Source organism: Gymnogyps californianus, chromosome 3 (assembly GCF_018139145.2).
Source record: "Gymnogyps californianus isolate 813 chromosome 3, ASM1813914v2, whole genome shotgun sequence".
NCBI classification, from domain to species: domain Eukaryota; kingdom Metazoa; phylum Chordata; class Aves; order Accipitriformes; family Cathartidae; genus Gymnogyps; species Gymnogyps californianus.
Window position 1 is genome coordinate 103,859,161 of NC_059473.1, and position 14,932 is coordinate 103,874,092.

A 14,932-nucleotide genomic window follows, 5' to 3' on the forward strand; every position below is an offset into this window, starting at 1 on the left:
CATCTTCATTGTTTGTTTGTTTTTTTCCCCATTAGTAACAATAAAACTTCATTAATTTGTGCATATTTCTAAAATGTTAAAATAGTCTTACTGAAAACTTTTGAGCCCTGTTGCAGGATCTGAACAATTTAACAAAATGGAACGGCTGGTTGAATTCTCATCTAACTGCAGTGAGGGAGATTCATGCCACCTTATTCTAGGCTCTTAATTTAGCTAACTTGGTTAGGTTTTCTTATATACTTATATAAGCCTATAAGTTTATATAAATATATATGTGTTGTGGGTTAATCCCAGTGGGCAATAAAGCACCACGCAGCTGCTCACTCACTTCCTTTCCACCCCCAGTGGGATGGAGGGAAGAGGAAAGGAATAGTAAAAGCAAGAAAGCTTGGGAGCCAAGATAAAAACATTGTTTAATAAGTGAAGGATAAGGGAAAGAAGAGAAAAAGAAAACAATACAAAACAAGTGATGCAATCACTCACCACCTCCCACAGGCAGATCGATGCCCAGCCAGTTCCCAAGCAAAAGATGGCTAACATCCCTAAACCCCCTCTTTTCCCTTTTATTGCTGAGCATGGTTTTATATGGTATGGAATATCTCTTTGGTTAGTTCAGGTTGTCTGCCTGGTTGTGTCCCCTCCCAACCTATTGCGTACTCCCAATCTATTCACTGGCGGGGCAGAGTGAGAAACAGAGATGGCCTTGATGCTGTGCAAGCACTGTTCAGCAAAAGCCAACATGAGTGTGTTATAAGTGTTGTTTTGGTCAGAAATCTCAAACACAGCACCGTATGAGCTGCTATAAAGAAAACTAACTCTATCGTAGCCAGGCCCAGTACAGTATTTATTTGCATGCACACATATGTACATTTATAGTTAGATTATATCTGTGGAGTCAATGGATAGAGAGAAAGATTCTGAGCACCCGAATTAGGCTAAAGGTCGCAAAGCATGCCCACAAAGAGGTCACATCTCTCTATTGCCTGTGGAGTTTTGTTCTGTCACGTAGTCTTAGAAGCAGGGAATACTCTCACAACATCACACCCACCTAGTGTGATTTTTATTCTGAGCAGTCAAGGGTAAATGTGATTGGACAGATGACTCTTTAGAATTTTCTGGAAAGACAGAAAAGTGGCAAATCGCAGAAATGCCAAAGAAATAAAATACAAAGCTATGTGGTATGTTTTCTGTATATTCTCCAGTGCTTTTTGTCCTGGTTCTAATTAGTGTGTTTTTCCTTACTATAACAAGCCCTTCCTTAATGGTGAGTCTTTATAGGCTCAGCTACGTGTGATTAACTCCTGACTAACAGCATTTTCTGTCATGAAATTAATAGTTAAATCTTAAGTTGTTTGTAGACTGTAAAATACGTTCTTCTAGAGACAATGTTCCAGCTTGCTCAGCAAGGTTTTATGTTCCCTTTAAAGGAAAGCATACATTCATATTTTAACGATCTATGACAGTTTCAGCAGAGGGACAAGGAGACAGGTTCAGTTTGCTTTTTAATCATCATGATACTTAGCTTTTTGTATCTTTATCTCTTCTTGTGTATCTGGATCAAAATATATGTATTGCACGTGGTATTCTATGGTTTTGGCAAGGACAGTGATGTTTGTTGATGTTTAAGGAAATGATAGTCCAGATCAAAGTAAAAGATGGCATAGAACTGGGGGGAAAAAAAAAAAATATATATTTTGATTGGTTCACAACATAATGCAGTTGATATAAATCTACTTCAGACTCCTCCAATCATTGGTCAGTGCTTGGGTCTGTTTTCATTTAGAGCCAAGTACTTAAACCTAGTGACACGATTGGTGCTGCAAGATTTCTGTGACATCAAATGTGACACAAATTATCTGTGGTTATCAATTAATTTTTTCCTTTAAAGTAACAAGAGGTTCTTCAGATCCAGAGTCACAATGTTTTAATAAAACTGAGGATAGAAAGCTGTATCTCTGTCTGTATCGACAATGTGCGCTCGCAGCCCAGAAAGCCAATCGTATCCTGGGCTGCATCAAAAGAAGTGTGACCAGCAGGTTGAGGGAGGTGATTCTGCCCCTCTACTCCGCTCTCATGACACCCCACCTGGAGTACTGTGTCCAGTTCTGGGGCCCCCAACACAGGGAGGACGTGGACCTATTGGAGCAAGTCCAGACGAGGGCCACACAGATGATCAGGGGGCTGGAGCACCTCTCCTATGAAGACAGGCTGAGAGAGTTGGGGTTGTTCAGGCTGGAGAAGAGAAGGCTCCAGGAAGGCCTTATTGCGGCCTTTCAATACTCAAAGGGGGCTTATAAGAAAGATGGGGACAGAGTTTTCAGTAGGGCCTGTTGCGATAGGACAAAGGGTAATGGTTTTAAACTCAAAGAGGGTAGATTCAGACTAGATATAAGGAAGAAATTTTTTACAATGGAGGTAGTGAAACACTGGAACAGGTTGCCCAGAGAGGTGGTAGGCCCCATCCCTGGAAGTGTTCAAGGCCAGGCTGGATGGGGCTCTGAGCAACCTGGTCTAGTGGAAGGTGTCCCTGCCCATGGCAGGGGGGTTGGACTAGATGACCTTTAAAGGTCCCTTCTGGCCCAAATTATTCTATGGTTCTATGATATTATGGTTTTCTATACTTAGCTTGTCTCAGGCAAATTTATTTACCTTTAATTTATTCCATATATTTAAGCAATATCTGCTCATCACTGCAGACAGAACGACTCTGTAATCTGTGCTACAGTTCATAGAACTACAACTGCAGGAAAATGTATTGCTATAATTTGTCTATCTTTTTATTTATTTTATTTAGCCAATATTCTTTCTTTCCCATTAGAGCAATTTAGTGTGCTCAGCAATAGGAAACTGAGCCCAGGGAATCATTCACATGGTATTCAAGTGTAGCTAAGAAGATTACATGTATGTTCAGAAGTTAACCTGATTGCCATAATCCATGGTCAAAAATCAGATGAAATCTTGGGCTTATTGAAGCTAACAGTTGTGTCAATTATTTCAGTCAAACTACAACTTCACTTTTTATCTTTTTGCCTGTTACAGGCACCATTCCTTTATTCATCCATGGTAAACTGCTGAAAGAATCTTTTATAATCTATGTCCAGTCTGGGGTTGCCATTAAGATGGTAGCTTTCATAATTCAGAAATCCATTATATTAATGCATGAAGTTTATTCTGTATTTTGAAAAGGTTGATGAATTAAGCTCATAATTCCTTTTTCTTTCTATTCTTCACTTCCCCACTGTGTCCAGTAGGATTATTTTATCTGGTCAGAAGTAAATGGGAATATGATGAAGAGGACACCATACAAAAGAAACTGATATTTTTTGGTTCACTCTAACCCTCTCTTGTTTAAATCACTTGCTTTTTAGATAAGTTGCTTTCTTTCTGCTTCTCCCAATTGCAACTTGTCAGCTGGCAACAAAAGTGTTATCATGACTAACTCATTGACAATGTAAAATTTTATCCTATTCTTTCAATATGGGAAAAGCAATACATCTAAAACCAGAAAATGTATTATGAAATACTAAAAATTTTCATTAGATGTGCCTTATAATATTGTTTCAGTGATGAAGATTGTGTAGTGGCATTCTCAGAATAAAAGAAAACTGTCAAAAAGAAGTATTGTTCATGGAAATTCAGAAACTTGTTGTAGTATTTTGCAAATATTTATATAAAGAATCCAGAAAAAATATTACATTCTCAAAAATAGTAATAATTTGATAAGCATTTTCTTACTTTAGGTATTAGTCTAATAGTTATAATAGTAGATAGAAAATGCAAAACCGAGAAAGAGATACAGTTAAATTAACTGGTATTTGAGTCATTCTAATTTCAAATAAAAAATGCAACTAGTATTTATTATCTTGTTTCTCAAAATGTGTAGTTATAGATGATTTGAATTACGAAATGCATATACATTCATCCAGTTTTATTTTCCCCATGAGTGAGAAGCAAAACAATTTGTAAAGGCAGTAAAGGCAACTCACGCAGTTCATTTTTATGTAATACTCCTTACTTATAAAGAGACTCTGGAGTGACTCATTCCTGAATACTGTTTTGAGGAAGCACAGTATTTTAGTCTATATATTGAAAAATATATGGTTTTAAAACTTTAAAAAAACACAACATAATCCACTCAAATAAAAAGATGCTGGGAAAAAAAATGAATTATTTTTAAAGGTACTTCCCCCCCATGGGGAAAGTTGCTAACACTGTCATGTTTGATTTTTAAGTGATTAGGATCTGCCAGCTAAGCTCACGCTACTGAACTTCTAATTGACTGATATTCCATCTACCTCCTTTTCTGCATTCTACAAACAGATTTTGGACTTTTGTTCTTTAAAAATGAAATATCTTGAATGTGTTTATTTTTCTTCAGATAGCACAAATTCTCTCTGTTACCTCTGAGATCCCAGACTGCACTAGCCATTTCTATTGCTAACATTTCTCCTTTGGTAATTCTTTCTAAGATTATCATATTTTATAGCTTCATATTATTGAGCACAAGTAACTTGCTCAGCACCATTTAGAACATGTAGGAAATTGTACTCTTAGTTTAAGATATTTATAATCTAAGAAGAACTTCTGGAAGTATTTTGTTTCAGTGTATTCACCATTCCTCTGACGTGCTCTGTCAGAAAATGCCAGTGTTTTACAATTGAGCAATTTTAATGGCTGCTTTATTTTTCTTCATACAAAGTATATGTTGCTTTTGATAGCTGACTTTTCTTTTCCAGTCCCACACCTATTGCTCTTGATGCTTAGCTATTTTGTCTTCCAGATTGTCTCTGGATTTTCCTACTTCTTTTGATATTATACTTCTGAATTTCTCTCTCTTCCTTTTAGTCAGTCCGCAATTGCTGAAACTGAACTTAAAAAATAATTCTTCACTACTCCAAAATGTTTCTCTTTTCTTCTCCTTTTTTCCCTGTTAGAAATTTTGTTTTCCTTTCAGTAAGTCAAACGTCAAATAAGCCTGATTTGCTTTGATGATAAGACTTACACTGTTGTGATGTCTGACTGTCATGCTTCTTGATATACTTCTGTTATGCAATTTTGAAACCATTGGCCAATTTCAGTCAAATTTCACAGTTCCTAGAAATGTTTGAAAAGCAATACTAGTAATGTGGATGAGAGGGTCCTGAAACAGTGCCCTTATAGAGAGCAAAGATGCAGCATTACTACATAGATATCAATTCAGTTTGGCTTGCTGACTACCCAGTTGGAATATTCCTTGTCACAACTCATTTTAATATACACAGTGTCTTGCCCAACTGCTATTCATGGGATATAGACATGGGAGGGAGATAAAATATGAGAGATTAGCATGAGTATCACATTCAAAATCTTCTTATGGGCAAAAGGAAGCATAGCATATATAGAAAGCTAAGAATTGGTTTTTAGTCCAGACATACCTCAGATCTCTGAGATCTTGCACTGTCAGGTGCATAAATAGCATAAAGCCTATGGCATTTTACTCTGACAGAAAACTTATTTATTGTGTTTCAAGGGATTGGAGATGCTGCAAATAAGGTAAGGTAATCCAGAAAAGGCTTAGTCATTGTGGTGTCTGCTTATAAGAATGTAGTGTCCAGATGTAGGTAAACAGAAACTGTGTAGATATAATGTAGATATATAGTAATATATATATAAAATAACCCAGGCTTTGTTCAGCGGCTGACAAAGCAATGTACTGAATTCATCCATCCTCCTGACCAGATAAACCTACCAGTTGCTATATCAAAAATAGTCTTTTGAAGCCTATCAGTAATAATTTACATGACTTCCAAGAAGCATATTTCAGAAGTATTTAATCTCTCAGGGAATCTAAAATAGGCATCTTAAATAAAAGGGAACAAATACTTGTCAGGCCTAAGTAAAGGTTTTATGTAAAACTGGAGTGTGCATACCAGTGCAAGCAGATGTAGCACACACAAACTAAATTCTGAAAAGAATTAGAACAAATTTATACTGAATATTAAAAAAATTAAATTTTGTCAGTACTTTTGCTTTTGTCCACTTTTGCCATTTCTATAGAAATGAATTTGTAAAGCAAAGCAGATGGATCTGAGGACCTGACATCTTTATACATTTAATAGATGTTTTTTCAGACTGCTTCTGATTGATCCTGTTTTAGGATGTCCTAATATACTATAATTGGGAAAAAAAATTCTATAAATAAAAAAGCATTGCTTTTCTAATAATGAAATTAATTTGATATACCCTTAAAAAAAGATGAGTAGGCAAAAAGAGTCCACAGTTGTAGTCACATTCACCAAACCCATTCTACTGTCTTAATGAATGTGTTGCGTATTAGGAAGTGCCCACGAGACTGCATAGCTTAATCCTAGTCTCACTTTTAAAAATGCACTTAAGGTTACATTAAAATGAATGTAAGATTAAATTTGTCCTTTTACTGAATGATACTAAACTTGGTTCAATTCAAGGACTGCTTTTTCATGGGTGAAAAAAACGGCCATTTCTACTAACTGGAATACAACAAGTAGTGACATTAAGGTAGCAGATGGTTTTTTGCAAGGTAGATGCCTTTTTATAAAGATACTAATCTAAAAATAGAGGGAGATTGTTAATGGGCATGCTTATTCAAGCAAACTTCCACATCATAAAAAATGAAGTTTTCTACAGATCTTAGCATTTTATGAAGGATAAGGCTTTTTGATAACCCCTCATCTCAGGGGAAAGCAAAGAATATCAATATTGTATAGTGAATGATAGTATTAATAATGCTGTTTCTCATTTTTTCTACTGACTTTCTGAAGACAGAGAAATACTTATGGGATTGAAGCTTAATATAGCCTGGGATTGTACTCTGAGCACATTATTTTGGGGATGAAGAAAAGTGTATGCACACTGAGGACAGTAAAATATTTGCTTCCCATGCTTGCAAGGAGCTAGTGCTGCTTCTTAAGCACTAGCCTGTGAATTCTCACAGTACAGGATTTGAATATATAACCTAAATCACTTAGGTACTGTGCATTTCTGAATGCAGTAAAAAGCTTTGTCTCTTTAGCAGAACCCTAGGGAAGTTACAGCTCTGAGTACCATTGCCGGTCAGCTCCTTGTTGTTTTATGCTCTGATGTTTTCATGTTTTGTTATCACTTCAGCTTTGCAGTTGCACTACATAAGGAATGGTGGGTATTCTGTTATGTTCAAGACTGAGTTACTGAATTTGTGTGTGTTGGGTATTATTTTTATTTATTTGTAAGATAATGAGAGGACTTTAAAAGTGCCTGATTTTTAAAATAGCAACATTTAAGTTTAATTGCACTTCTTCTATTGTTGAAATAAATATTGTACTGTTTAATTCAAAAAACAAGCATTGAGAAAGGGTGTCTCTGTTATCATTGCTGTGATTTTGCCACCTATGAAAAGCAGCAAAGACAGGAAGCAACCAGAAATACTAAGAAGAACATTTCTAAATTGCATTTGACTGGCAGTCTTGAATTTCTGAGATCCTCACATCTGTCAAATCTCGGTATCTGAGATGTAAACAGCCTATGCACACTAGGTCTGAGGGGAAGAACAGTCACAGAAGTTTGATTGGCAAGCCAAGTTAGCTAATTACAGGCTTGGGATACTCTGCATATAGCTGGAATGACTCAAGATGTATGCTAGGTCAGAAAAAATAAACAGCTTTTATGGCCTCTGAGAGATTCATAACAGAATTCAGTACACAGAAGAATACGGTTAGTCTAATGATTGTTAAGACATATTTGTGTTTTTTAATCCGTGGCTATATTATGACTGTTACCTCAGCCTTTTAATATTTCTGGAACATCTTTTTTCCGCATAGTTTTCCCTTTAGGGCTAGGGCTTCTTTAAGGGAAGCAGATAAAATGTTGTATTTGTGTTATTTTTACTGGGGGAATCCTCGTTCCTATAACTGGAACTCTAAGAGCATTTTCACTCTGTTCTGAATTTCAGTGTAAAGCTGAATATGAGCTAAGAATCTTACCCTGTTGTATTTGGAGAGCAACATGTTCCAGAAAACACAGAAAAAAGTTCTAATTGCACTCCCTTTCTTCCACAAGCACACTCATGCACGTACACAACATGATTTGAACATGTTAAATCTGATGACCTTTATCTAGCAAAAGGACAATTATGATGGAGCTTCTGAGTCACAGGAATCATAGAAGGAAAAAGGGATTGTTGAAAAACTACTATATTTCTAAAATAAATAGTTTCAGATGATGTCCTAAGGGGGAAGTAGTAATAGAAATAAAATAAGGTCTTTTGAGGGGCTCATAGCAAATGATTTTCTAACTCATGACAAAATTAAACCATGTTTCGTGACTCTAATCCTGAGTCATTGCATCTGGAAAAATTATGTTCTTTGGTGCCTAAGGCAATAAACTGAGGTTCCAGATTGCCAGTCCTATCCTGGGCTGCAGCAAATCATATCCTGGGCTTCCATAAAAAGAAGCGTGGCCAGCAGGTTGGGGGAGGTGATTCTCCCTCTCTACTTCGCTCTCATGACACCCCACCTGGAGTACTGCGTCCAGCTCTGGCGCTCCCAGCACAAGAAAGACATGGACCTGTTAGAGCGGGTCTGGAGGAGGGCTACAAAAATAATCAGAGGGATGGAACACATCACCTTTGAAGAAAGGCTGAGAGAGTTGGGGTTGTTCAGTCTGGAGAAGAGAAGGTTCCAGGGAGTTCTTATTGTGGCCTTTCAATAGTTGAAAGGGTCTTGTAAGAAAGATGGAGAGAGACTTTTTACCATGGCCTTTAGTGACAAGACAAAGGGCAACAGTTTTAAACCGAAAGAGGGTAGATTTAGATTGGACATAAGGAAGAAATATTTTAAGATGAGGGTGGTGAGGTACTGGAACAGGGTGCCCAGCGAAGTTGTTGATGCTCCATCCCTGGAGGTGTTCAAAGTCAGGTTGGACAGGGCTTTTAGCAACCTGATCTGGTGAAATATGTTCGTATCCATGGCAGGGGGGTTGGAACTAGATGATCTTTAAAGGTCCCTTCCAACCCAACCCAACCCATGCTAATCTAGTCTAGTCTAGTCTGAGAAGTGGATTTTGTTCTAGAGTCTGTAGTTATACACAGCATGATACTGGAGGAATGTACAATAAGACTAAATGAAAGTTTTAAGTAGCCTTAATTGTGAGCTTTCCTACCATTTGAGTGTTTGCATGCTCAACTCTCTGCTAATACAATTTTTCTGTAAAGTAATTATTTCCATGTTGAAGTGTCATAGATGTATGTGGCACTTGCAAAGGCAATAAGTCACCCTAGTGTTAATGTGAGAAGGAAAATACATTTGAATCATAAAAACAGGATAGCAGAGGATCAATTATATTTCTTTTGTGATTTACACTCTTTTCTTACCAGTGGAAAATATACTGCAGAAAGAAGTGCCAAATGTCAATATGAGATCATTTTAAAATTCAAGTATTTGACTGCTGCCAGCATTGGAATTAAATCTTTTTCTCAGATTTCCTTTACTTTGGGCTTCATTTCAGGCTTTCACTAGAGTTTTTTCTGCTGTGAAATGGTATATCATTTTTTAAAGCTCAATACCGAACAAGTCTTTGGGCATGACACTCATAAAAAAAGCTTTCTGTTGTGAGGTATGACATCAGGATTTGTGGGTAATATTTGATAGTGATGACTGAATAATGAATTGCTCTGTTAAATCAGGTATAGTTGTTGCATATATCAAAAGAACAGAGAATATAATTCAAATTTATATTAAAACTATAAAATGTATTCCCTGAGTGACCTGTAAATCATATCATAGTCAGATGGATCACCTGACTTATAGTTACTCCAATAATTTATGAGTCATCTATAGGATTTATACCAGAAGTCACATGCAGAGAGTATCTTCACATTTTACACCTTTTTTTTTTTTAAAAAAAAAACCCAACTATGCTCTGCTCATGTACAAGTCCTTTCACACCTGACTGACTGACCTTCAAATTTATGGTAATCTGCTGTAGACAGAGGTTCTATTCTTACTAAAACAAATACCAGAACAAACCCCAAAAGTTTCTGTGTGTGTTTTGTTTACCTTACCTACAACAGGAAAAAAGCATACGCATCTCTCAATAAACACTAACTAGAATTTTAAAAGGCAGGCTTTATTTTTTCCATTAACAATCCAAGGGATTTTAAGGGATGTTGTGCAAATTAGAAGGACGGAGAGATGTTGATGTTCTTTCAGGATTTCCTCTTTCACCTGAGCTGTTCCTGTGTTTTCTTCTCCTGTAGATCAGTGAGATAAGATTTTTTCGGAAATGAATTTTTAAGACTAACTTAAAATTCTGAGACCATATTAAGTACGTTTAAAAGGTAACCTATGAATACTGTATTGCAACAAATTAACCAATAAGGAAGGATATTTTTCATGTGTATTCATCTCCTGAAAAGGTTGTTTTTAAATCGAAGTTTAAAAGCTCTAATACTTATTGTTCTTGTTCCAAAACACTGTCATTGTAACTATTGGGCAATGTAGTGCTGCATCTTGTCAAATAAATCTGTGAGATACTCTGACCCTCCAGAATAATCTTCTATTGTATTTTTAATATATTTTGCTAAGTGGCTTTTTATATAATTTAATATATTAGTCTTAATATGTCCTGTACTCTGAAATAATCTTTCCAGTACTCTATTTTGTATAAAGATGCTGATAATAATGATATTATCTGTAGTAGTACTATACAACTAATGATAGCAGGAGTAATAATAGCATCAAAAATTAATGAGTCATTACTAGATTTAGCACAAAATTTTAATGAACCATAATTAAGGTAGAATAAAGCTTTTTGTATTTCCTTTCCAGTAGCAATTAATTCTGATTGTTAAGTTTTCATTTTCTTTTCTTAATTTTTTGTTATTTGGGGGAAGGGGAGTCTCATTTATTAGAGGATTTTGGAATATTTCTGGTACCTCCACATCTCTTCCAGCTTTGTAATGTTACAAACACTGGATTCTGGATTCACTGAATGAATTAGGGAAAAGAAGGCGGCTTTCTCAAAATAAATCTTCTATTTATTTCATAGCATGACTGTAATCAGCAATGACTAAAAAAAACTCATGACAGTAGCTGTACTTCAGTGAAGCAATTAAGCACAAACTTCACTTTAAGTAAGCACTTAAGCACACCTAAGTTATATATTTAGCTTAATCTTGCTGAAATGGCTTGTTTAAATAATCTAATTGATAATAATAAGTATATACTTCTAGGATGAGCAGGTCCATATTGTAATGATTAGCTTTGAAAAAATAACAAAATACTTTGTTCTAGAATATGTTCTTCATCTCTCTTACTGTATTTTTAGAGCTTGGACTTAATGGCACATGTTAATACAAAGCACACTGGTATTACTGATCTTATTTGAACTTTCTTACCTTCTAACAGAAGTATTTCATAACTGTAAATGGAATGCTCAGAGAAAGCAGGGCATTCATCTCAATAATTATTTCTTAAACAGCATTACTTGCTATCTCATCTATGTGAAGTTGCTTGTGAATGATTCTGCATAACATTTTTATAAAACTATTTTTCTTTTTTTCTTCCTGTGGAACAATTTATCATTTAAATATTCAAAGGAAATATACCTTCAATATGGAAACATGTAGTTTTAAATTATATTTCAGTAAGTGTTATTAATGAAACATCCCTCTGAATTTTCATCACACTGTTTTGTATGAATTAAATATGTTTAATTGAATAATATTTTGAGGTCTTTGAAAACACAAAACCCAACATTAAATGTGATGAATCATTAATGCAATTTTTTATATGGAGATGTATCTAGAAGGAACTTTTTCCTCGATAGACTTCTGTCACTTTTCTAGATCTTTCTGGTGCTTTGTGACTTTATAGCCTTTCATTAATTCTTTTCATTTTTTTTTGGTCAGGTGATTTTTTTTGCATAGTTTAATATATATTAAAAAATGCAATGGATTGTGAAAATCTTGTCTTTCATAAAATTTTAATGAATGAATAACTTTGTTATACCTTACCAGAATACTTACTATAGTGTTTAAATGTGAAAACACATTTACACAATTGCTGTGATTAGTTGTGTGCTGATCTATTGTTGAAGTCATTGTACAATTTAATTGATCTAGATAATGAACAAACTGGAATATTGCCAGTCAAATAAATGGAAACCGCCATAGTAATATATATGCTTATCCTCAACTTGAAATGTTTGTTTTGCTACATAGTGCTCATAGTGCTGCAAAACTCCATTTTTTGTTGTGCTGCAGTTACATCCATTCCTAGTAGATGACACATAGAACAGTATATGAATGTTATTAGAAAAAAAGTTGTCTCAAGTTCTTATGCCACCATTAATTGTATAAGTGTGCTTGCATATTAATAAAAAAAAAAGTATTTTCAAATTTGGGAAATTGCACTGTGAACATGGTCATTCAATAGATGTGAGTTTTTAATAAATATAGTTTAATTTCAGGCATCATGGACAAATTTCTTTTCCTAAATAATTTTACTATTTCTTACTTGGAATTAATTGCATTGTTTCTTGTATATCGGGATAGGAAAAAGATATTTGAAAAATTCTGTGATAATTTTTAATTGTGAGAATCTGAGCAGAAAAGTGACCACCTATTAAATTTGGTCAATTAAATTATTAGTATTACTGTGTGCAGCTTTTGGATTCAATGTTGCTGCATTCAGAGCAAGACTGTTTTCATTTCAGACTTAACATATTAAATTAAAACTGAGTGTATATAAAGTTTATGAAAATATTTGACATACTCATGAAATTATGTCACTTAGTGACATACTTACTAAGTGTATCCATCTTATTTATTAAGTAAATTAATTCTGTGTATCTTGATTAAAAAAATGTTATCCTATTATAACTCAGATCTTAGGCACTAGGTCTGAACCTAGAAATTGATTTAAAAATAAACACATAATTTATGTAATATTCTAATCCGAAGCTTCAACATGAACTACTAAACCACAATATTCCATCTTCATGCCCTGCACCCAATGTTTCTTTGACTGTCCTCTCTAAATTTCTGATGTAGATGGCAATTCATTCTATTCCAGATTTTGATCTTTCCTATGCTTTGTCTCTAGAGCTAATTTTTTCTTTCCTTTATCAAGATCTGGATGGTCCCAATAGATGATTTATTTCTTGTTATGTGTTGATCACTCTGTTAGTAGAGTTTGGCATTCCAGCGTTTGCCTATTATGGAATGCGTTACAGAATTTATATTAATGTTTACTTCCTGTGTTGAGAGCTAACTAAGCAATAAAAAGTACTTCTGTTCTCTTCCAGCTTACGAGTTACAGAACTGCCCTGATCCTCCTCCTTTTTTGAATGGATATATAGTCAACTCAGATTACAGTGTGGGTCAGTCAGTATCATTTGAATGCTATCCTGGATATGTTTTGAGAGGTCAGCCTGTTCTCACATGCCAACATGGAATCAACAGAAATTGGAACTATCATTTCCCCAGATGCGAAGGTAACATTCTGGTAGTACCTTTGCTTCAGAACTCACAATGCTTTCTGATTTTTGTTTACTTGTTTGTGTGTGTGTATGTAATGCAGCTTTTGCTGAAGAACTGCACCTTTATCCTAATCTGTAGTGTAAGCAGCTGAAGTCAGAATAGTATGTGCTTTTATAAAACATAAATAATTTATGAATCATGTTCCTCAGCAGTGATTTATTGTTCCTATTAATATCTGTCAGTTGTATTGCTTATGAGAACTCATGATACTGCCAGAAATTATCTTAAACTCCATGTGATTTACTTTTTTTTCCTTCTTTTTTCTGATTTGGGGGCAAGAGGGGCAGTGTACAATGTAACACATAAAATTTTCCATTGTAAAGCTTTTACTTGGACTTTCATCTAAAAATACAAGTGCAAACCCAACATTTCTGACATTCCTTTAGACCTTTAGAGGCTTTGACAAAGTCTCATATAGGACATTATGACAAAACTAGGTAGTCATTGTGTAGAACTGAAGTGGTGTTATAGATAATCAACCAGCTAAGAAGATATAAAATAGATTGAAATAAATTATTTCCGTCATAATAAGAGGCTCATGGTGCTACAGGTTTTCACTGCAGAATGTATGTTCAGTATATTTGACACTGATCTTGAAAGATGAGACAGATGCTTGTCTACACAAAACACCCAATAGCTTTTAGGTTAGTCAAACCAGAAAAGGCTGCGAGGAATTCAAGAAAGATTTAACTGAGCTACAGTTATAAGCCATGAAAAAACTGTGAAAGAAGGGTCAGTCATTCTGCTTCAGGACAGACTGCTAGAAGCTAGAATGAAATTTTCCAGTGGGACAGGTTAACATAGTGTTTTCTACGTTGGATTCTTCTGTGCGTTCTTATTAGACATCAAGGGTTGAATATTGTCAGAAGCAAAAACTACACTAGATGGACTAAAGGTTTGCTTCAGCACTGCAATTCTTTGCTTCCCAAATGACGATTTTAGTACTGTGAATAATAATTTCAAATTATTTTCATATTATTTCTGAGACAGGTATTCTCCTAACAGCTTAACTATATTGCTCTGCAGCATGAACATATATTTTGTACATGTACGTGGGAAGGGACACTTGTCTGATTTCCTTCTGTTGTCATTTAAATCCAATGTTACAAGAATCCATAAAATTTAAGTTCTAGTTCCATAATAGTTAATTCAAATTACCATAAATTGCTCAGAAATCTAGTAAAGTAAATATATAGAGGAGGTTGAAAGTATTACATATTTCTTGGAATGCAAAGGGTTTACAAGGGAGAAATAAAGTTTAAAATTATTTTTCTGGATGAAAGTTTTCACAGATACAAATCTTTGTGCATTTGAGACTTGTTAAAACATAAAACCAATTACAAAACCCCAATTCTTGGTATTTTTAAAAATATTATTTGTCTTATTGGAATTATTAAA

The 14,932-nt window shown here is 34.8% G+C and overlaps 1 protein-coding gene across 1 annotated transcript in view; it reads left to right on the forward strand.

Annotated features, from left to right (window-relative positions):
* Nucleotides 1-14,932, forward strand: part of CSMD1 (CUB and Sushi multiple domains 1) — a 1,238,313-nt gene that overhangs the window by 1,079,631 nt on the left and 143,750 nt on the right. Inside the window, 1 exon segment of the mRNA XM_050893357.1 lies at nucleotides 13,300-13,488. Within this exon segment, the coding sequence (XP_050749314.1) occupies nucleotides 13,300-13,488 (189 nt within the window).